This window comes from Microcaecilia unicolor, chromosome 1 (assembly GCF_901765095.1).
Source record: "Microcaecilia unicolor chromosome 1, aMicUni1.1, whole genome shotgun sequence".
Taxonomy (NCBI): domain Eukaryota; kingdom Metazoa; phylum Chordata; class Amphibia; order Gymnophiona; family Siphonopidae; genus Microcaecilia; species Microcaecilia unicolor.
Window position 1 is genome coordinate 656,184,299 of NC_044031.1, and position 23,485 is coordinate 656,207,783.

Below are 23,485 nucleotides of genomic sequence, written 5' to 3' on the forward strand. Positions count from 1 at the left end.
CTAATTAAATTGCCTTTCCGAAGGAAATTGCTTTTTGGGGAAGACCTGGAAAAAATTGTTAAAGATTTGGGGGATTCCAAATCTCAGCGTCTTCCGTAGGATAGACCCAAGTCTACTTCCAGGCAGGGAGCCTCAAGGTCACGTTTCAGAGGGACACGACGGTATCGCCCGGGGCAGTCCAACGCAGCCTTTCAGCGTCCTCGTTTTGGGTAGTATTCTTCCTTTCGCAACGAGAAGCTTCCAGCTGGACCCCCCCCCCCCTCTTGTCAGGGGGCTCCTTCTCGGGCCTCCCAATGATGGGGCGCAGGTCCACTCAGGAGGAGAGCAGATCGGTGGTCGGCTTTCTCTGTTTCTTCCAGAGTGGGCCAGAATTACTTCAGACCAGTGGGTCCTCGATGTGGTGCGAGAAGGTTACAAGCTAGAATTCTTCTCTTCCGTCACATACTTTTTTTCTGGAGTCCCGCTGTGTATCGCAGGCCAAGAGGACAGCGGTTCTGCAGTGTTTGCGAGACCTGCTAAGGATAGGGGCTATCGTGCCTGTTCCTCCTCTCGAAAGGCGCACAGGTCAGTGCTTCATCTTCTTTGTGGTTCCAAAGAAGGGAGGGGCTTTTCAGCCTATTCCTGATCTCAGAAAAGTAAACCAGTTTTTGCGGGTTCATCACTTCCGCATGGAGACATTAAGGGCAGTTATTGCTGCTGTTCAACCAGGTGAGTTTTTGACTGCTCTTGATTTGAGGGAAGCTTACCTGCACATTCCCATTTGGCAGCCGCATCAGAGATTTGTCAGATTTGCGGTGTTGGGTCAGCACTTCCAGTTTCGGGCCCTTCCTTTCGGAATGGCCACTGCCCCACGCACTTTTTCCAAGGTCATGGTGGTGGTGGCGGCATTCCTGCGGAAGGAGAGCATTCGAGTGCATCCATATCTCAACGATTGGCTGATTCGGGCGACGACAGCAGAGGAGAGTCGAGTGGTCGCCGACCGAGTGATTGCGGTGTTGCAATCCTTAGGTTGGGTGGTCAATATGGACAAGAGTTATCTGGTTCCTACTCAGAGTCTGGAGTGTCTTGGAGTGCAATTCGATATGAAGCGGGGGAAGGTGTTTCTTCCCGAGGGACGAAGGATCAAATTGCTTTCTCAGGTACGGACCTTACTGATTTGTCACACTCCCCGAATGTGGGACTATGTTCAGCTCTTCAGTTCCATGCCGGCGACCTTGGAGGTCATTCCATGGGCAAGGGCTCACATGCGGACTCTTCAGAATTTCCTTTTGAGCAGACAGTCGCCGATGTCGCTGGATTATCAATGACGTCTTCCTTGGTCGAGATGGGCCAGGGACAGTCTCGCGTGGTGGCTCCGATCAGCCAGTTTACAGAAGGGTGCTTCTCTGGCGTCTCCCAATTGTGTGGTAGTCATGACGGATGCCAGCCTTGCGGGCTGGGGAGCCCATTGTCTTCATCGAGTAGCCCAGGGATCGTGGACCCCTCTCGAAGCGACTTGGCCAATAAATCGTCTGGAGTTGCGAGAGTCATGAATGTGCTGCGGAGTTTTTAGGACCTTCTGCAGGGGCAGGTGGTTCGTGTATTCTCGGACAGCACCACGATGGTGTCCTACATAAATCGGCAGGGGGGCACTCGCAGTCTTCCCTTGACAGTGGAGGCATCTCGTCTTCTAGTATGGGCGGAAGCGCATGTTCAGAGTCTGTCGGCAGCGCACATTTAGGGTCAAGACAATGTTCAAGTGGATTTTCTCAGCCGGACTCTTTTGGACACAGTGGAATGGACGCTGTCAGACTCTGCTTTTCGGCTGATCTGTCAACGTTGGAGAAGACCAGTAATGGATCTCATGGCCATGGCTTGCAATGCCAAAGTTCCCCAGTTCTTCAGCCGCAAACGGCAGCCAGGATCCGCAGGATTGGACGCTCTGCTCCAGCCGTGGCCAGAACAACAGCTACTGTATGTTTTTCCTCCGTGGCCTCTGATAGGGAGAGTTCTTTGCCGCATAGGGCGGCATCAGGGGCCGGTCGTTCTAGTGGCCCCAGACTGGCCCCGAAGGCTGTGGTATGCGGATCTCGTTCGAGCACTCTCAGAGCCACCATTGCAACTTCCAGTGACTCCCGATCTACTTCATCAAGGGCCAGTTCAGATGGAAAATCCCTCCTGCTTTGGTCTTACGGCCTGGCTATTGAGAGGCGGTAGCTGAGGAAGAAGGGATTTTCAGGACCAGTCTGTCACTCTTTTGGGGGCACGGAAGCAGTCTACTTCAGCGTACGCGCGAGTGTGGAAAGCTTTCTCGGTGTGGTGTGCTCTGCGTGCTGAATCGCCTTTCGGGGTGGACATTCCGGTTATTCTGGAGTTCCTTCAGGATGGTCTTCAAAAGGAATTGGCATATAATTCTCTTCGAGTGCAGGTGGCCACGCTAGCTTGTTTTAGGGGCAAACTGGACGGTTCCTCTTTAGCAGCTCACCCTGATGTGGTCAGTTTCCTACGCAGGGCTCTTCGGCTTCGGCCTCCTCTGCGGCAGCCGTGCCCGGCGTGGCATTTGAATGTGGTACTGCGAGCCCTCCAGGCCCCACCGTTTGCACCGTTGAATAAGGTTTCTGAGAAGGATCTAACACTTAAGACAGTGTTTTTGGTGACCATTGCTTCGGCTAGGAGGATTTCTGAAATTCAGACTTTGTCTTCCAGAGATCATTTTTTTGCAGTTTTCTGAAGCAGGGGTGTCGATCCGGACGGTGCCGTTGTTTCTACTTAAAGTGGTTTCGACTTTCCATGTCAATCAGGCGGTTTATCTTCCATCTTTTCAAAGAGAGGATTATCTGGGGGAGTTTGCCTCGCTACGTTTCCTGGACGTGCGGAGAGCCTTGTTTTGGTACTAGCAGATCTCTAACGAGTTTCGATGCTCGGATCATCTCTTTGTGCTCTTGTCGGGATTGAAAAGAGGTGAGGTGGCTTCTAAGGCTTCCATTGCTCGCTGGGTTAGGGAAGCCATTGGAGCGGCGTATCTGCTACAAGGGTGGGCGTCTCCAGTGGCCCTGAAGGCACATTCTACTCGGGCACAGGCGGCTTCTTGGGCGGAAGCGTCGGCCTATCTCTGGAAGAGATTTGTCGGGCGGCTACTTGGGCGTCCTGTCATACTTTTGCAAAGCATTACAAGCTAGACACGTCTGCTCGGGAGGATGCGAGTTTTGGGGCGGGAGTGTTGGCGCGGGGAGCGTCGGCTTCCCACCCTACTTAAGGAATGCTTTGGTACATCCCACTAGTTCATGGATTCATCTGCTGCAAGTGACAAGGAAGGTAAAATTGTCTTACCTGATAATTTTCTTTCCTTTGACACAGCAGATGAATCCAAGATCCCTCCCTATTTGAGCCGACAGTTTTTTCATTTTCCGCGCAGTGTGGCTATTTTTTCCTTCCGGGTTCTCTTTTGCAGAGTTCAGACAGATATGGGAACACGGAAAGGATTCTGATTTCTGGATCAAGTTGCAGTTATTTCACAGTTCTTATTTGGTTCTCTGTTTTTCATAGTGAGGATGGTTTCTGGTTGTTATTGGTTTCATATTTTTGGCCTTGGCAAATGCTTACGAATGACATACTAACTGAGGAATGAGCTGGCCATCTGGCATCACTGCCTTTTGTTTGTTTATCTCTATCTCCACCTGCTGGTAGGTGGACTTAACCCACTAGTTCCTGGATTCATCTGCTGCTTTAAAGGAAAGAAAATTATCAGGTATGACATAATTTTACCATCTCCCGTCTGCTCTTGTAGACTGCCCCACCACCCTGCAAATTATCCAACCCCCAAAATAACACCCTAACCCCCAAAACTACCCAACCCACAACTGACACAAACCTTACAAACTGCGCCAACCCCAAAACTAGTCCCCCACAACTACCCCTATATAGTCCATACTACCCCCCCTATAAGCTTACTCCCTCAATCACAGCTACCTCCTCCACAGACACAGCACTTGCCCAACGTGCACACATGTAAACCCAGAGATGTACGTGTTAATATTTCTCTATCCCTTTATTTTATTTTCGTTATTACTAATTCTAGTGTGAAAACTTCTTCAGGAGTCAGACAGTATTCTTATTGGTTGCTATGTGTATTGCCAAGTTTCATCTGTTGCTGTGGGCAGGGTCAGATTAAGCCGTTTAAGAAACATAAACATTGGCAAACTTTGTACATACTTTGTGCCCACAAGTTTAGGAGGGCCCTGTGAGATGTGCTCAGCGCTCAACCCAGGTCTTTTTCAGAAGTCAGCAGAGTTTTATATTAATGGCCAAAAGTTAGAATAAGTAATATGTCTTCTTGTGTTTCTCAGTTTAAAACCCATCTGCAGTTTTCTAGCACCCTTCCCCCTTTGTCCCTGTGTGAGTGCGCCTGCTCTGCCTGCTTCCACTGTAACTAGCAGCAGAGACTTAGGTAGGATCCAGATAATGGGAAGCAATGGAGGCACAGGACTGGAAGGCAGCTCTGACCCCGTGAAGAGAGGAAGTGTTCTGGAGGAGTTTCTGTGTTATAGAAGTAAAGTTTCTATATCTGTTGGGAGGTAGAAGATAAATGACCCCCCCCCCCCCCCCCCAAAAAAAAATAAATTTGCCACAATACGTTTCTATGGGAGAAGCAGATCCAACAGCTGCAGTATACATACACTGATTCACTGTAGCATAATAATTAAGGAATTGTACCTTTTCAAATTGCTGTACCCTGTCATCATCTCGCCTGATCAGACACAGAGAAAGTACAGAGACACACAAATATGTAAGGCCCCCCCTCCAACATATATCCAAGCATGCATGTATTCATACCAACACACAATGCACATGTACATATACTCACCAGCCCGCCCCCAAACACAAACACACATGAATTTATATTTAGGGGGGTTGGAAAGAATTCCATGAGCCATGCTCCACATGCTTTTTCCACTTGTCTTTGTTTAGCACAGTGCTTCCCAAACTGTGAGGTGGGATCCTAAATGGGGTCACAACCAAAGCAGGCACTACGTAGGCACAACATGACATTCCTTTGTGGTGTTGTGGGTGTAGCTACGGCTGCAATAATGGGGTCATAGCTGGAAAAAATTTTGAGCATCACTGACTTTGCAAGTCTTTCCCATTTTGCTCCCTCTCCTTAAAGCTACATAGTCATATGGAAAGGTGGAGATTGTCATTACATGGGAATAGGTACAGTGTGGTAAAGCGCAAAAAGGCAGATGAAGGGGCTGTAATGTGCAGCAGGGCAGGAAGAAAAAAGTGAGAAAACGTGAAAACAATGGTAGTGTTTTGCCATCCTTTACCTAACACTTCATCTGACAGCCCTCTGCTGGCTTCAAGGGGCCTTCTAGTGTACTTTGAAGAGGCTTCTGTTTGCTGAAACCAGCATTTAACACAACTTGATCACAAGTCAGCATTATTGAAAGGTGCTGTCTCACTCAGGCGGGTCTAGTGACTTCAGACAGATGTATTTTTTCTACAAACATTTTACATTTACTTTTTCTTCCTTTGGGGTGGTCATGCTGAATTTGTGTTGGCCTAATTACCTGAGAACCCCTCACATTTTTCTTGGGGAAGAACTTGCAGAATTTAATAAAAATGTTTGTAGATTTCCAGTTTCCTATACAGCAAGTCAGCTACAGTAAGTTAGATAAGAAGCCCTGAAGCCTCAGTAGACATGACCAAAATATTTCATACACCAGCATATGAATCCAAACAAATCAAACACCAGTGTCAAATTGTTTTTTCCTTTTTTTATACCATACTTTTTTTTTCCTTAATGAACCTTGAAATGCATTGGAAAACATCAACAGCATTAAAGCTGCCAGGACTGTTTGTTTTATCTATTGTAGCGCTATAGAAGTGTTAAGTAGTACTAGTATTTATTTACAGTATCTGTAGCCTGCACAATCTGCATAATTTGACTATTTCCTCATTCATTCATGCATCCATCAGTAGTACATATGTGAAATTTCCTGGCGATACTGCTTTTTAAATCATTTTCATTAATGAGTATTTCTTCCCTTTGAAGAAGATGTGGACATATAAACCTTGGATTTGATATGTAATTACTAAAATTTGTATTCTCCTCTTTTGGGTAGTCGCCATGGCCATCTGGTACAGAATGTATTGCCAAGTACAACTTTCTCGCCACTGCGGAGCAGGACCTCCCGTTCAGCAAAGGTGATGTCCTCACCATTGTCTCAGTTACCAAGGTAAGAGAAGCAATGATGATCTACTTTAAAGATGGTATAGATATAGGTTGGTAGCGGTGTGATTATACCTCTGTGTGAGTGCTTTTACTGCAAGATTTTACCAGGTTCAGTATAGTTGGGAATCTCTTTGAGGGGCTGTTACCTACTGCCATGGTCTTAGTGTGCCCCTCTCTCAGCTCTGCAGCAGTGGCCTTGGAAGCAAGGTGGCCTGTCTCCCAGTCTTGCTGTCAGGACCTGTTCAGGGCTGATGGTGGCAGACAACCTCATCACTGATGTGCCTGCAACCTGTTTTCTCCTTCCAGGATCCCAACTGGTACAAAGCAAAGAACAAAGTGGGACGTGAGGGCATCATCCCAGCTAACTATGTACAGAAGAGGGAAGGTGTGAAATCTGGAACTAAACTCAGCCTAATGCCGTAAGTGTTTTGCAAGAGGAGCTGCTGGGGATTGCCATCATGCACAGGGATCCAGGTGTGCACAGGATGGGGTTTCTGTAGTGCAAAGGATTGCAGAGGCATGGGAGATAGGATTGCTGTGAGCTGTATGGGGGCGGTTAGTGTGGTGCAGCAGGGCTGCAGAGGTATGTAGTTTTGGGTTGCTGTGATGCAGAAAAGTCAGGAGGAGGTTGCTGTGCTTAACAGATGTTGCAGAGACATTAAGGGGGTTTCTTTCATATTGGACCACTGCGGAAAGATATTCAGCAGGGTGATTTGCTTTCTGTTATGTGGCAGTTTGCTGAATGAAAGTCTCTGCACATATACAGATAAAGAAAGGCTTTGTTAACTATTTGCAGAAAAGTCTCCTACTTCCCTGTTCCACAAGTAGCTCTTTGTGACGTTTCGGCTTCGTGCATTTTTTTTTCCATTGTACTTCCTGGTAAGTAGCTAGCAAAAGTGCTCAAACCAGATGTACAATTCTAGAGAAGCAACAAGAAAACAGGAGCTGCACGGACTGTGCTATGGGGCCTTTGACCAGTCAGGCACCACATCTGAATGGAAACACAGAGTATTTTGAAGCATGATTTTGCTGACAAATCGAGAACATCTGCAAAAGTTGTAAATGTAATCAGTTGATTCACATTATCTCCATCCCTTCCTGCTCTTAGCATCCCCTTCCAGTTGCTTTTGGCAGTACTCTCTCCTATCTCAGGGCCCTTCTGTGTCTTGTCCTCTGGGGGGGGGGGGGGGCAGTGATAAAAGCACAGAATAGTGACAACCGTGTACATTGAGCATATCATTGCACCTGTCCTCCTCTCATTATCACATCATCCCTCTAGTTCTCTTCCTTGTTACTTTTCAAATGCTGCAGAAGGCTTAAATTTGGCATTGAAACACATTGATTGTCCTTTAACAATTAATACAAGTATCCCAATTGGCAGTTCTCTGATGCCCTGGGGCTGCCCTCACCTGTGCAGCAGCATGGACATATTGTTAGTAGAGGAATAACCAGCTGTACAGTTTAACCAGGGTCACAACCAAAATTACTTGTACTTCAGAGTGACCTGATACATTTATTATGCCCTGCCCAAAGTTGTGCATCCAGACTTAGGGAGTGAGCTAGAATTTTCCTTCAGCCGCAGAGTCCCACAGGACTGAAGAGAGCAGGTGTTGTCCTCCTTCATAAAAGTAGCAACAGAGGGAAGGTTAGGCCATTTAGGAATGGAGTCCCAGTGGAGGTGATGGAGATGATAGAGTCCAGGAAAGCATGGGAGGATCTTTACAGTCAAAGAAGTTAAAAAAAAAAAAAAAAAAAGAAGGGCCAAAGGTCAGTTGAAGCCTATGGCTTTGTACTGGAAATGAAATTGTCATGGCTACAGTACAAAAAGTCAATAGGGCAGACCATCTGCAAGATTCAGTGTGTTAAAGCAAAGAAGCAGATCTGAAGAAATATTTAAAAGGACTATAGTGAATAAAGGCCTTTTTTTAAATTTATGTTTGACGTCAGTACAGTAGGAACAAATTCAAAGTGTAACACGTTACACAACAGTTCGCCTGTGGTACACAAAATGGTTCAACTAAAACAGACATGAGATAAAACAATCTCATACTAATACAACAGTTGTCCTGAAAAACATCCCATACTGACCTTTTGTTATTTTATATATAGATAGATAGATGTACTCTAAACACATTCCAGTAATTCACTCAACCAATTCTAGGCGACATACCAACCAGCAAAACACCATACATACCTACATACATACATACCCCCCTCCCCCCTGCCCTCCTTGTCGTACCCCCCCCCCCCCCCCCTCAGTCTTGTAATATCTGGAAGTCTGGGGACAAAATCTCACCCAAAAATCTTTGCCATAGATGGGCGTATTGCCTGTTATCCACGTTAGGGGATTTTCTATAAATCATACACTCATAGTTAGCCACATCTGTCATTTTAGCCACCCAGCATGAAGTTGGCACAGGATCCTCACTTGTCCAGAACTGTAAGATCGTTTTTTTTAATCACCAAAGTTGACATGTAAAGAAATCTTCTTTGCGGCTGGGAAAAACCTTGAGCAATCAAATCGGACTGCTCCCCCAACAGCAGCGCAGCATATGACCATTCCACTGTTGACTGCAATACCCTGTTAAGAACTTGGAAAGCCTTATTCCATATAGTTAATTTTGGGCATTCCAGAAAGGAGTGCAAAAGATTGCCAATCCCTGCCCGACATTTAAGACACAAATCTGAATCCCACATCTTCAGTTTTACTCCCCTTTCCCAAGTAATATAAGTTCTGTGTAAAATTTTATATTGAGTTTCTTGCAGATCTGCAGCCTTAACCATTTCGTAAAGTGTCGTAAACAGAGTGTAAAATTGTGTACTGGAGTACTGTGTTCCTAACTCTGCATTCCACCGATAAAGAACACTCTCAATCCCACCCTCTGAACTGGTCATTTTTACCAACTTGTACCAAGTGGGGAGTCTATTCCCAGCCTCTGGCATGGCCTGGGCCACCTGGTCCAAGCTACCATATGTCCATGCCTCCCCATGTTTCACCTTTATCTGCTGCCAATAATGCCTTGCGTGCATGTACTGTAACGTGAGTATTTGGTATCCGCCAGCGCTCTTTCGCCTGAGAAAAAGATATAAAACTGCCTTTAATCGGGGAAAGCATATGGCCTAATGTATTGCACCCCCCGCCTTGCCCACTGCTGGAATGCCGAAGGGCCCACACCAGCCAGAAAATCCACATTTCCCACAAAGCGCAGAAAAGGAGACACATTAGGGCTACATACCTAGTGGGTGCGCCATCAGCTCCAAGCAGTACGCAAGGGTCTAAGATAACTAGAATGCACATTAAACTTTGTGCCCAGACCGGGGGACGCATGTACTAAATTTATAAACGAGTATGGGGAACACCATCTCTCCCACCATTTGCCTGGGGTGAACTTTGACTGCCCACTGATCCCTTCAAAAATGATTCTCATCAATGCTGCCACATTGTACAGGCATAGGTCCGGCAAGTTAAGTCCTCCTCGCTCCCTGCATAAAATTAACGTTTCGTGTCCTATACGTGATCCCTTTTGCCTCCATATAAAAGCCTGCAGTACAGAATGAAATAAACGTTCATCTTGTCTTTTGATCCAAATAGGCATCGTCTGCAAAGGATATAACAATTTAGGGAGTAAGATCATCCTAGCCAACGCTTACCCGTCTGAACAGGGAGATCGGTAAGTCCTTCCACCTTAAACACAGTTGCTTGATGTTATCTATCTGATCCAGTATATTAACGCCTGTACACCACGTCCGGGTTTGTGCTAAGATAAATACCTAGATATCGCATCGGGTGCTGCACCGGAGGGATAAGCAAGCTCGCAAATCGAGGGTTGTGATAGCTACCCGACAGGGGAAGGAGTTCGGACTTGTCACAGTTAACTCTTAGGCCTGATATAACTCCAAACTCCATAACCATGGTTAATGCTTCCCCTAGATGTGAGGGAGCATCTGCAAGGTAGAGCAAAATATCATCAGCGAATAAATTGATATGGATCTCTTGCCCTCCTACTTGGAGACCTCGGATCTTATCACTCTGGTGCAATTTAATTGCAAGTGGTTCTATGGCTAACAAAAACAACAATGGGGACAGTGGGCACCCCTGTCTGGTACCCCTCTGCAAATTGAAACTCTCCGTCAGTTTGTTGTTAACCAATAATCTCGCTTGTGGTTCAGTGTATAAAACCTGAATCCAGTCAACAAAACGACCCTGTATCCCATACTTCTCTATAACCCAGAAAAGATATTGCCACGAGATACTGTCAAACGCTTTCTCCATGTCCAACCCCGCGATGGCTTCTGTCTTCCCCTTCCCTCGATATGTGTGTATTGCCGCTAAAGCCCAGGTAAGGTTCATATTTTATTTATTTTATTTTTGTTACATTTGTACCCCGCGCTTTTTCCCACTCATAGAGGCATACCTGCCTGGAACAAAACCCACCTGATTCTCATGTATAACACTGGGAAGAAAGTTATTCATCCGACGCACAAGAATAGCTGCTAGGAGTTTGACATCCTGGTTAAGCAAAGAAATTGGGCATTATGAACCCACTTGGGTGGGGTCCTTCCCCGGTTTGGGCAACAATATTATGTGGGCTAGATTCTGGTGGAGTTCTACCCCTCCTGGTGCTAGGCTGTTATACGTATCGGCCAGTGGCCGTGCCACCACATCCGACAGAATTCTGTAGTACTCTGGGCCGAAACCGTCCGGGCCTGGGGCTTTCATCAACTTTAAAGCCTTAATTCCCAGTCTGATCTCCTTTACAGAAACGGGCCTACTCAGAGTCTGTGCCTGGTCCATGGTAAACCAAGGGACCGATAAATCCCGAAAAAGGCCTCCCTTTTCTCTATATCTAAATCTCTTGCCTCATATAGTGATTGGTAATATTGGACGAACTGAGATTGTATTTGGGATTCCTTGTGAAATCGCCTCCCAGACCCATCCTTGATGTAAGTAATGACCTGTCGTTTCTTATAAGGACGCACCAAATTGGCCAAAAGTTTCCCCACCTTGCTACCCCACTTAAACAATTTGAATCTTTGGTAGTAAACATCTCTTTCTGCCCGACTGGTCAACAGCTGATCAATCTGGCGTCTTAGCTCCATCATAGCATCTTTGGAGGGCTTATCCAACCGGTACATATGTTGTCTGCGAAGGGATTGGTATTCTTGTGATAACTGTAATAACTCTGCCTCTAGCTTTTTCTTCTTACTAGATGTGTATGCCAATATGTATCCCCTTAGCACTACTTTGGAGGCTTCCCAGAAAGTTACAGGACCCACGTCCGGGGTCTCATTGGTCGATTGGAAATCCAGCCATTTTTCCCTCCTCAAGTATGTCCAAAATGCGGAATCTTTGTACAAAGAGGGCAAGAATTTCCACACCCTTTCTGTCAAATCTGCTGTGTAAAATATAGCAAGCGATATTGCAGAGTGGTCTGATAAGGAGTTGTCAATAACTTGAACCTCCTTGGCTACTGAGAAAAGGGACTCTGATATAAGGAAATAATCTAATCTAGAGTAAGTGTTATGCGGGTGGGAATAGAATGTAAATTCTGTGTTGTGCGGGTGTAGAAGCCTCCATATATCCACTGTCCCCAGCTGATGTGTGATAAAATTGACACCCTTGCCCTCAATGGCCCCTCCCCTTGGTTTAGCAGGTTTACAGTCAACAGTGGGGTCAGCACACGTGTTAAAGTCCCCTCCCAAAACAAGTGTGGTGTCAGCTTAGCCACTATTTCAGAAAAGAATTTATGGCTGTATACATTAGGGCCATACAGATTACAAAAGCCTGGTTTGCGACCCCAAAGTTCACTTAGCATTATAACATAGTAACATAGTAGATGACGGCAGAAAAAGACCTGCACGGTCCATCCAGTCTGCCCAACAAGATAACTCATATTTGCTGCTTTTTGTGCATACCCTACTTGGATTTGTACCTGTACTCTTCAGGGTACAGACCGTATAAGTCTGCCCAGCACTATCCCCGCCTCCCAACCACCAGCCCCACCTCCCAACCACCGGCTCTGGCACAGACCGTATAAGTCTGCCCAGCACTATCCTCACCTCCCAACCACCAGTCCCGCTTCCCACCACCGGCTCTGGCACAGACCGTATAAGTCTGCCCCGCCTCCCGATCTTGACTAAGCTCCTGAGGATCCATTCCTTCGGCACAGGATTCCTTTATGCTTATCCCACGCATGTTTGAATTCCGTTACCGTTTTCATTTCCACCACCTCCCGCGGGAGGGCATTCCAAGCATCCACTACTCTCTCTGTGAAAAAATACTTCCTGACATTTTTCTTGAGTCTGCCCCCCTTCAATCTCATTTCATGTCCTCTCGTTCTACCACCTTCCCATCTCCGGAAAAGGTTTGTTTGCGGATTAATACCTTTCAAATATTTGAACGTCTGTATCATATCACCCCTGTTTCTCCTTTCCTCCAGAGTATACATGTTTAGTTCAGCAAGTCTCTCCTCATACGTCTTGTAACGCAAATCCCATACCATTCTCGTAGCTTTTCTTTGCACCGCTTCAATTCTTTTTACATCCTTAACAAGATATGGCCTCCAACATATCTACCTTCTCTATCTTGAATTATTTTGTGAATGTTGATCGGAAGTTGTTTATGAATTAATATAGCCACCCCCCCCCCCCACCCACCCCCACCGTTGCCTGGTGTTATAAGAAGAGCTAACTACCTCCCCCACCCAGCCCTTTTTCAACTTTGCATGCTCAGCGCTGGACAAGTGAGTTTCCTGCAAAAAAGCAATGTCAAGCCTTTTCGGATTTCAACCATGCTAATATTTTTGTACGTAACAGGAGAGTGTATGTCATCCACGTTAAGAGATATAAATTTTAGATTAACTATGGAAAGAAAACAGACCTATGTTAAGCGTGACATACTCCCTTTCCATCCCACAGGCCTCCCAGCTGAGCCTGCTAGACTTTTTCAACCCCAGTACAACAACCCCCAGTAGAAAACAACGAGATTTCCAGTCTCCGTTACCCACCCCCGCCTCCCCTCTTACGATGGCATTCACTACAACTACCCCGTGTTCCCCCCCATTCACACTCTCTCTCCCACACAAGCATATCATTCATACCTACCCTATCCCTCCCCCCTCCCTCCCCCGTTATGAACCTTCTCCTCCTTCTTAAGTTGCTCTTTCATCCTCCCCCCCCCCTTCCCGAACAACACAGCGAAGATTTATTCACCCCGTACCCTCTCTGCCCTCGTAATATAAAAATTATTCCTCCCCAATTAGTCTCCCCAGACACTTTGAACTTCACCCCCAGAAACAGACCTCCAAAAACCTAAAAGTTCTTATGACCCTCTGTGGTAGATATTCCAAGCAAAAGGTTCAATGGAATCCACATCCGTAGAACCCCCCCCCTTAAGCTTGCTGGGTGGGGTGCTGTCCAGAGAGAAAAAAAACACAGCATGGTGGCTTTGGCCTGATCACTTATCAGGTATTACCTTCACTCAGCAGGCTCATTCTATCCCTCTTTATTGTCCAGGAAGGCCTGAGCCGCCCAGACTTCTGAGAACAGGACCGATTTCCCTGCATGGCAAATCCTGAGTTTAGCTGGGTACATAAACGAGAAGCGAATACCTTTTCTGTGCAGTGAAGTGCACGTTGGCACCATGGCTCTGCGCAGTTGCGCTACTCCGGCTGAATAGTTATTAAACATTAACAGTCGGTGTCCTTCATACTCGAGTGGCGATTTCTTAGAATGGAAAGCTTTCAGCAATTGTTCCTTTTCTTGCCAATTTATGTAGTGTGCGATGGCTGTACGCAGATTACTGTCACGCTCTCCTCGCAATCCAATCCGATGTGCACAGTCACATTGCATTCCATTTGTACAGCCTTCTATGCCTAGCTGTTCTGGCAGCCATGTGCTGAAAATCTGGTATAGCTCCCTGTCCTGGACTGATTCAGGCAGACCAGTGACCCGAAGGTTGTTGCGACAGTTCCTATTCTCCTGTTCCTCCAAGTGCTCACGGAGGGCCGCAGCCTCTTTTTGTAAATGCACAATCTGCGAAGCCATGCCCCGTGTTGCATCCTCCTGCTCCGACACACGCTGTTCCACTTCTACAATTCTCCGGGTCTGAGTATCAAATTTCTCACTTATCTCCTCCACCGCTGTCTGCATTTTATTTAACCGGTCTTCCAGCACCATTGCCACTGTCTGTGAGATCTCCCTGGCCCAGTCTCCTGTTTGCCTTTCTGTCGCCTGCTGGGACTGTTGGCCTGCCGCCATCTTAGTTGCTTTCAACAGGATAGCTTTTTTGTGTTTTAGGCCTCTCTGGCTCCTCGTGGGCATGCCTTCTCCCAAAACGCTCTCTCAGACGCTCAGCTATGCCCGAGCACTGCCCAGTCGAATCGGAAGTCTAATAAAATCTGTAAACCTGGGAAGGACATGTATAATTAGCAGGTATGTGCAGAGATATGACGGAGCTCACTTTCTTGCTGCCGTTCAGGTAGCAGGCATCACATGACCCCCCCCGCCCCCCCCCCCCCCCCCCCCCCGCATAACATTCTTTTAAACATAAGATTTTCTTCAGATGGCTACAAAACGTGCAGCACATAAAGATCATCAGGCCCGTCTCATCTGCCCATACAAGGTTGGGAGGTTGCAGTATTGCAGTAAGCCCACTCTTAATGTCCTCGAGCAGAAGCAGAGGGACAGCTGAAAAGTACAGAACAATGGGTGAATAATCACGACCTAGTGATACTGCGACACCAAGATACAGTTTCCAAGAAAATAATCAGATCAGTGCCTGCAGGTTGGCGGTGGCTGGGTACTGTCCAGTAAAGCCACAGGAATCTAGGAGGCTGGGTGTTCGGGCAACAGCCTCACTAATTTTGATAATTGTTTGTTTATTTATTTATTTATTTATTTATTTATAGCATTTATACCCCGCTCTCTCCAGCTCGATAGCAGGTTCAGTGTGGCTTACAAGGTATGGTACAAAGTATCACAGAGATAATACAAAGTGTGGTACAAAGTATCACGGAGATAACCCAGTTGTAGAGAGTAGGACAATAGGAAGAGATGTGGGGGAGAGGATTGGAGTATGGGTAGTGGTGTGGTGTGTTTACATTACAAAGACTGGTTTCAGGGGGCTGGTTGTTAAATTGACTATAGGATTTTGTATGCTTGTTTTCATAGGATGGTAGAGAACTAGTGAGGAAGAAAACAAATATTGACCTGGTTAAGGAGTGCTATTCTGCTACAGGCAGCCATGCTTCTATGACTGGGTTAGGCCTTTACAGTATAGATAGATCTCATGAACCATTTTCTATGTTACGTCAGGCCTGCCATAGGGGAGAGAGGGTTGCTAACAGGGCAGTTGCATTGGGCCCACATGCCACAGGGAACCCCAAGCCTGCTGACAGGCCTTGGGGACCCCTTCTAAATTTCTGCCCTGGGCCCCAGCATGTGTAAATGGGAACTGTGTGATAATTAAACCCCTTTCTAGCTCTTGTGACAACCACTGTTTGAGAGCTGATTTAAGAGGCTAAGAGAGTGCTTTCAAAGGACAGAGCAGTCTAGGCCATTGTGAATTCCTTAGAGATCGTGTTTAATCAGGAAGTTCTAAATAGTGCCTCTGCTTATTCTCCTTGCTCCCCATTGACAGGGATCTCTCTTTCTTCTCCACCCTTTTACAAATCCCCAGTCCCTCCAGTTCCCTCTCCTGGTTGTTTTTGCATCCCTAATCCTTTGCTCTTCTCCTCTCTTCTCTCCCCGTGCCCAGCTGGTTCCATGGTAAGATTACACGGGAGCAGGCAGAGCGGTTGCTGTACCCCCCAGAAACTGGCCTCTTTCTGGTGCGTGAGAGTACCAACTACCCCGGAGACTATACGCTGTGCGTGAGCTGTGATGGCAAAGTGGAGCACTACCACATCATCTACTCCTCCAGCAAGCTCACCATTGATGAGGAGGTGTACTTTGAAAACCTCATGCAGTTAGTGGAGGTAAGTACAAGCAGGGGAGCGATGCATATTTGCTTTCTGTCTGATGGATCTCTAACCAGAACCTGACTTGACTGTACAATATGTATGAGGAAAGTGTTTAAGGCCTAGTTGATTTTATTGGCCTATACATAAGCTTAAATTGAGATGCTTTACGCTAGAAAGTCCTATATTATATTCTAATGATGAATTGATGCTGTTTTTTTAGAAATTGTGGAAGTAGCTGAACTTTGCAACTTCCATTTTATTTTCTCGTCCATTAATTTATTATCTGAGTTCATTTAGGTAGAATTTTGGTGGTGTTTGCGTCAGTGTTTTTGTCATCTGTTTCTATGCATTTTTATTGTAAGCCACAGAGAACAGATGAGTGTGTTGTAAATGTGGAATGAATGCCTGGGCTGAGAAGGTAACTGCTATTTTATTCCTGTGTTGTGGGTTGCAGTGAAGAGGCTACCTAAGTGTCAAAGTTCAAATATATAGTAGATGACGGCAGAAAAAGACCTGCACGGTCCATCCAGTCCGCCCAAGAAATGTGCCACTTTTTTGTGTATACCTTACCTTGATTTGTACCTGTCTTTTTCAGGACACAGACCGTACAAGTCTGCCCAGCACTATCCCCTCCTCCCACCACCAGCTCTGGCACAGACCATATAAGTCTGACCAGCACTATCCCCGCCTCCCAACCACCAGCCCTGCCTCCCACTACCGGCTCTGCTATACAATGTCGGCTAAGCTCCTGAGGATCCATTCCTTCTGAACAGGATTCCTTTATGTTTATCCCACGCATGTTTGAATTCCGTTACCGTTTTCATCTCCAAATGTGCGTTTAAATGTAATAGAGTAACTGTGCCCTAACTCGTCAGAGTAGAACACCCAAAATCAGAGGTGAACCAGATGACCTCTTCAGATTTATTCCAGCCCTGTCTTTGTATCTTGCTTTGATCTCCCTAGGAATTTCTCTTGAACTTTTCCCAGAATGGCACCATAACGTACTGCATTCTGCAAAACTACTGTATAACTCCTCTGTCCATCTCTCACTGAATCCCATCCTCTCTGGTAAATTGAAAGTTGTGGGACAGATACATTGTAGTTCTGATGATTATCTTGTGCAACCACATATGTTCTCATGGTCTCTGTAAATCCTCTGAATTATTTTCAATAACCAGTATTTAATTTTGATTCATGATAAACCATATATGATTTGGTAAAGATAAGATTCATAAAGTGGCCTCTGTGCAAGGTTCACCCATACCTCCTTTGTTGTATAATCTTTATATGAGTACACTACGATTTGGCTGTCTCCAGAAGAATGATTTTTTTTTTCTTATGCTGCTGATATATCCATGAATATGGATCGATTTATTAGAGTATCAGGGGTTATGAATCAGATTAGACATTGGTCTGACAATTATCAATTAAAGCATAATACTGAGAAAATGAATTTTTTATGGTTTTGTTTGAAGAAGGATTTTATTCCAGTATCCAATTGTTTGATGGTACAAGTTTTAAGATTTATACTGCAAGAGTATTGGGTGTCCTTCTAGACTTGTTTTTGACTTTGAGGCACAGGTTAATTAAGTGGTTCAAAAAGTCTTTTTTAAAATTGACAGCTTCAATTAATTTGTTCATTTTTTTCACCAACAGCATGTTAGTTCAGTCTTTGATTCTATTCTCTTTGGATTATTGTAATTCTTTGTATGCTGGGTTGTCAATGAAACTTATGAGGAAAATGGCATTTGATTCAGAATTCGATTGTGAGATTGATATGCCGAAAACTGAGGTCTGATCATATAACTCCTTTGTTGCTGGGTTTACATTGGTTACCAATAGAGTTATGTATTAAACTTAAATTGTTGAGTGGTTAAGATATTATGTGGAGATGGGCCTGATAACTTTCCTTTGTTGATTCGTTTCTTTTGCAGCTAGAATGATTTGTATAGTGTGAGCTTGGTTATGTTGTGTTTTTTGATCATTTTATTGCCAAATGCTTTTATGTAACTCACTCTGAACCTGTATTCAGGGATTTTGTGGGATATCATTTATCATTCGCTCAGGTCTCAAAGGTGGTCTTGAGCATCTTCCATACACTTTATAAGCTAAAAAGGTTGCGACCTTTCTTCTCAAGTTCCACACTTCATACTATCACCCAATCTCTGGTACTATCCAGATTTGATTATTGTAATTCCATATATGCGGGTATTAAAATCTCACTCCTTAAAAAATTACAAACAGCACAAAGTACCACTGTCAGCCTTGTATGCAGTGCTGTTCGCTTTGAGAAGGCATCCCCTCTCTTGTTAAAACTTCACTGTCTTCTCATAAACGCAAGGATCGCCTTTAAAATACGCGTGATTGTTTACCAAATCATATATGGTTTATCATCCTCCTACAACTAATTGATTTACCTTCACATAATACAGTGAAAACATCTAGAGAATAGCTCACACTCCATTATCCAAACTGCAAAGGCCTTTCTTGCAAATCAGTTGCAGGTTTCACATATCAGCGTACCAAACTTTGGAATAACTTATCCCCATTGTTAGCTACTGCTCCCCATGCTTAGTCACCTTTAACTGTATTATCTCAATTTGTAATTTTTTCTTAAATTAACTGTAAGCCACATTGTGCCTGCATGTGTGGGGAAATGTGGGATACAAATGAACTATAAATACATAAATTATCTACCCAAGCAATCAAGGTTCTTAGAAGATTATCAGAGATTCTGTAAATTACTAAAGGCTTTTCTATTAATGACATATCTTATCAAAATGCAATAAATTAATGTTGCCTTTCTCTTATATGTTTCAACATAACCAATACTCTAGCCTAGCTTCATGACAAACACACAATTACTCCTAATATGTTAAATGTTTTAATTAATTTTCTGACTATCATATTTTTGATGTTTTTCTTGAATGTAACCAACATTCAACCTGAGCTTGTTCGGGATAATGTGGTATACAAATGTCTTAAATAAATAAATATAAGACTCTAGTAGCATAGCATAATATGACAGGTGGGAAATGAATGGAAACAACTGTTCAGAAATATTTATTTATTAGGATTTATTTACCGCCTTTTTGAGAGAATTCACTCAAGGCAGTGTACAGTAAGAATAGATCAAATATGAACAATAGGCAATTACAGCAATAAAAATATTCAATTAACAGTACAAAGTATGGCATAGTATATTAAGGCATTATGTAGTGCTCTAAACCAGGGTCTTTACAGCCAGTTACATATATGGTACAATGAGTCCCTTCCCTAAGAAGCTTACAATCTATGCCAGTGGTAGAAATGGTTATGAACTAAGCTTTCCAAATTCCTGGTTCACCTTTCGCCCAGTAAAAGATCATTCCCAAGTGAAGAAAGAGTAACTGGTGTGGAGTTTGTTCTTTACTGAAGATTGAAGGCAAGAGTGGCAGAGATGGGTTCCTGCCATTTCAGTATCTCTCTGTGTCGTCGTCTTTATTCTTGATTAGTGAGTTTCAGTTTTAATAATCTTTTGAGCAGAGCACCAACTTCCTTGCACTCTGCATCTCATAGCAGGAAGCGTTCTGGGAGGGCCGAGATGTTTATCAGAACCACAGCCTGCTATCATTATGTGCATCATGGTATCAGAGGCAAACTCTTGCCTGACGGAGCAGGATGAACTGCATATGTTACCAGCTTCGAAAAGCAAATCTTTATGCAAAGCATGCTAATTTTAGCTTGATGTGGTGAGGAGCTATGTCAAATGAAGTCAGCCATGGAAGCAAGCTAACTCTGAACCCAATCTGCACGTGATTTAGTCATTTGCAAATGAAACAGTAGTCTTGGGAGCATAGCTCATGTTCCCAGTACAACAATCCTGCAGGATCTGTTAGTGCATACTCCCTTCCCCCCATTTGTCACAGTGAAGTAGCAAGGGCTCTGAAATTACCCTCTGATTTTGGCAAACTGCCTTTTTTATGGTTCACTAACCATTACTGCTTTCCTTCTTCACTGTTGCTTAGGCTGATCTGGTGGAAAGATTTCTCATGTCTTACTGCTATTTCTCAAGTGGGTCTAGTGGGGCCTACTCGTTTCCTCGTACTGCTGTTCTCGAATGATTCAGCTGCCATTCTCTTGGTTCTAATCGGGGGGGGGGGGGGGGGGGAGAAATTTCTCTTAATAGGTTAGTTTTCTGTATACCATGTTGGGAATGAACCTCATTTGTAAGCCAAGGTATGTGGAGTATGATCTCGGTCTCTTAAATTTACTGCTAACGTTTGCTCTAGTATTTGCACGATTCTATTGTAAGTTGCTGAGGATGATCCAGCAATTGCCCTAACCCTTCTTAGTGCACATTATTATCCCTTCATGATGTGACACAAGAGGGAAGTAACGGTGGGCGATCAAGTGAAGCTGGTAAAGAAACTGTGGGGTCCTTTTACTAAGGTGCGCTGAAAAATGGCCAGCTGTAGTGTAGATGTGTGTTTTGGACACGCGCAGATCCATTTTTCAGAATGCCTGTAAAAAATGCCTTTTTAACATTTTTACCGAAAATGGATGTGCATCAAAATTGGTGCTCATCCATTTTGGGTCTAAGACCTTACTGCCGCCAGCCATTGACCTAGCGGTAAAGTCTCACACGGTAACCGGACAGTAATGACCTATGTGCATCAAATGCTACTTGGCGCTCGTCCGATATGCGCGTCCGAAAATAAAAATTATTTTTTGGACGCGCACCAAAAATGAAATTACCGCAAGAGCCACATGATATTCGGGCGGTAACTCCATGTTGGGTGCGCGTAGACGCTTACATGGCTTAGTAAAAGGGTCCCTGTGTGAAGCTGGGCATGGGAGGAATGAGAGGCAAGGAACCAAACAGAAGAGAGGTTAGAGGTTTCAGACTGGGAGCATGAGAAAGAAGATGGGGTAAATCTGGAGGAGGGGGAGGAAGGACTGCAGGAGGGATCAGTTAGGAGAGACTAGTTGGAAGAAAAAAAAAGAGAGAATCCTGATGTGGAGGTAGGTGATAATAGAGGCATTTTTGGGAAGGAGGTATGCTGTAGTGATTGTGTGTAGTATGTATGTGTGTGGGGGGGGGGGGGGCGGAGAGGAGACAATGGGAGAAAAGAATGGACAGCAAATCTGAAACAGAAAAAAAAAGAACATGCAAAAATTAAAATGATCAAAAAATGTAAGAAAATGGGAAAACTGTTTAGATGAAAATATTTTTGAATAATCTAAAGGGAAATGGGACTTGATATACCGCCTTTCTGTGGTATTTTGCAACTACATTCAAAGCGGTTTACATATATTCAGGTACTTATTTTGTACCTGGGGCAATGGAGGGTTAAGTGGCTTGCCCACAGTCAGAAGGAGCTGCAGTGGGACTCGAACCCAGTCCCCAGGATCAAAGTCCGCTACACTAACCACTAGACTACTCCTCCACAGTAGATATATGCAATTGTTGCAAAATTTAAATGAACTTCAACATAGAATTTCTGCTGCTTGCCATAGAATCTATCCCTGAGCTGCTGCAGGAAACTGGAGGCCTAGGTGTTAATCCTCCAGGGTGTCAGACACAGGTGTTAATAATTTACATGTATGAGACCATCTGGATGGTCTCTTTCTCTCCTCCTCTAACTGCCTAGGAGTGCTGGCCTCTCCTTTGGTTGTGCCGCCCAGATCCTGTCTCCTAAGATTCAGGTGCCTGCTCCATTTTCTAAGTTCTTGGAGTCTGTACACAAGCACTGCCTTGTTCAAGGAAAGTGTATGGATTCTGAAGCCCTGTTGTTTGTGTTTTTTCAGCCCCTTCTGAGCCAGTCCTGCAATGTTTTTCCATTCATTATGGAATGTATGAGTCTGCTGTATCAGTTTATGTATGACTGGTGTTTATGTAATCATGTCTTACTGCACAAAGAGGTGCCGCAGTGGGTCAGGCTGCCTCCTGTCGTCTTTATCTCTCTACCTCCAAATATGAATTGTAACCAGCAAGTGAAACCCAGAGGGCAAAGGAGCTCTGTCTTGCAAAGGTTTGTTTGTAGGGCTGCACATTAAAAATTTTTAATTGCACGATTAATTGCATCCAGCGTTGCTCCTTTCTCTATCATCCTATTTCGTCCACCCCTGTTTATCTCCCCTCTCATTATCACTACAATCCAACATTGCCCCATCTCTCCCCCTCTCAGTCTCCCCACCACCATCATCCAGAATGATTGCATCTGTCCCCCTTCCTCCCCACTCCTCCTTGTTCACTCACATGGCTGGGTTCCTGCTTCTCCCAGTCTGCATGATGGTGGGACAGCACCAGCAACAGAAGGAAGGTAGATATTGGGACATTACCTTTATGCGTTGCTGCTTGCTCTGCTGGTCCTAGAAACAGGAAGTGACATTAAGCTCTGATATCACTTCCTGTTTCTGGGACCAGCAGAGCCAGTGGCAGCATGTAAAAGCAGTGTCTTTTCATCTGTCTGCCTTTTGTTGTTGCTGCCATCTCACTGCTGTGCAGATCGGGAGAAGCAGCAGCCTAGCCATGTGAGAAACGAGGGGTGGAGGGGAAAGGGAGAAAGACATGACCATGTAGGATGATGCTGGTAAGTGGGAGAGATGGGGGCCATGCTGCATCGTTGGAGGGGGGAGGGAAGAGAGACAGGTGATGCAACTGTTAACGTGCATTAACATTTTTATTATTATTATTAGCATTTGTATAGCGCTACCAGATGCACGCAGCGCTGAACACCTGACACAAAGAGACAGTCCCTGCTCAAAAGAGCTTTTTAATACACTTTAACATTTTCATGCATTAATAGCATTATTGTGATAAATGTGTAGCCCTAGTTGTTTGGTTTATCAACGTAAGTTTCAGTGATGCAGCCTTCTTTCTCCATAGACAAAGCAGGATGAGTTCACTACACACTGGTGGTTATGTCCAACAACACTACGGTTGGAACAAATTTCCTAATGGTTAGATAGGCTTCTAAATATGTGCCAGGTACACCCCCCCACCCCCCCCCATCATAGTGCCCCACATTCTTCTTTTCCTCACCCGTTGTAATGATAAGGATCCAATAACCAAGACAGAATAGGATGACGTATATATCTCACTTGTCAAGGCTGAATATGGTAGTAATACCCTGTAGTTGTGCTTGGTGCTATCTTTTTTCCTGTCCCATGGGGGCTGTTTTCATTTCTTCCTACCACCAACAACACTGGTGGGGGGGGGGGGGGGGAATAGGGGCTTAAGCTAGGCAGTGAACCCCTGTTTCCTTTCTACTGCTGGCCTATCATTGTAACTCTCTATTTAATTTGCAGTTGTGAGAATCTAAGTTAA

The 23,485-nt window shown here is 44.9% G+C and overlaps 1 protein-coding gene across 1 annotated transcript in view; it reads left to right on the forward strand.

Annotated features, from left to right (window-relative positions):
* CSK (C-terminal Src kinase) overlaps positions 1 to 23,485 on the forward strand; it is a 188,179-nt gene that overhangs the window by 110,597 nt on the left and 54,097 nt on the right. The window contains exons 3-5 of the mRNA XM_030186510.1: positions 6,102 to 6,215; positions 6,518 to 6,630; positions 15,969 to 16,188. Of these exons, the coding sequence (XP_030042370.1) occupies positions 6,102 to 6,215; positions 6,518 to 6,630; positions 15,969 to 16,188 (447 nt within the window). The remainder of the gene's footprint in view (positions 1 to 6,101; positions 6,216 to 6,517; positions 6,631 to 15,968; positions 16,189 to 23,485) is intronic.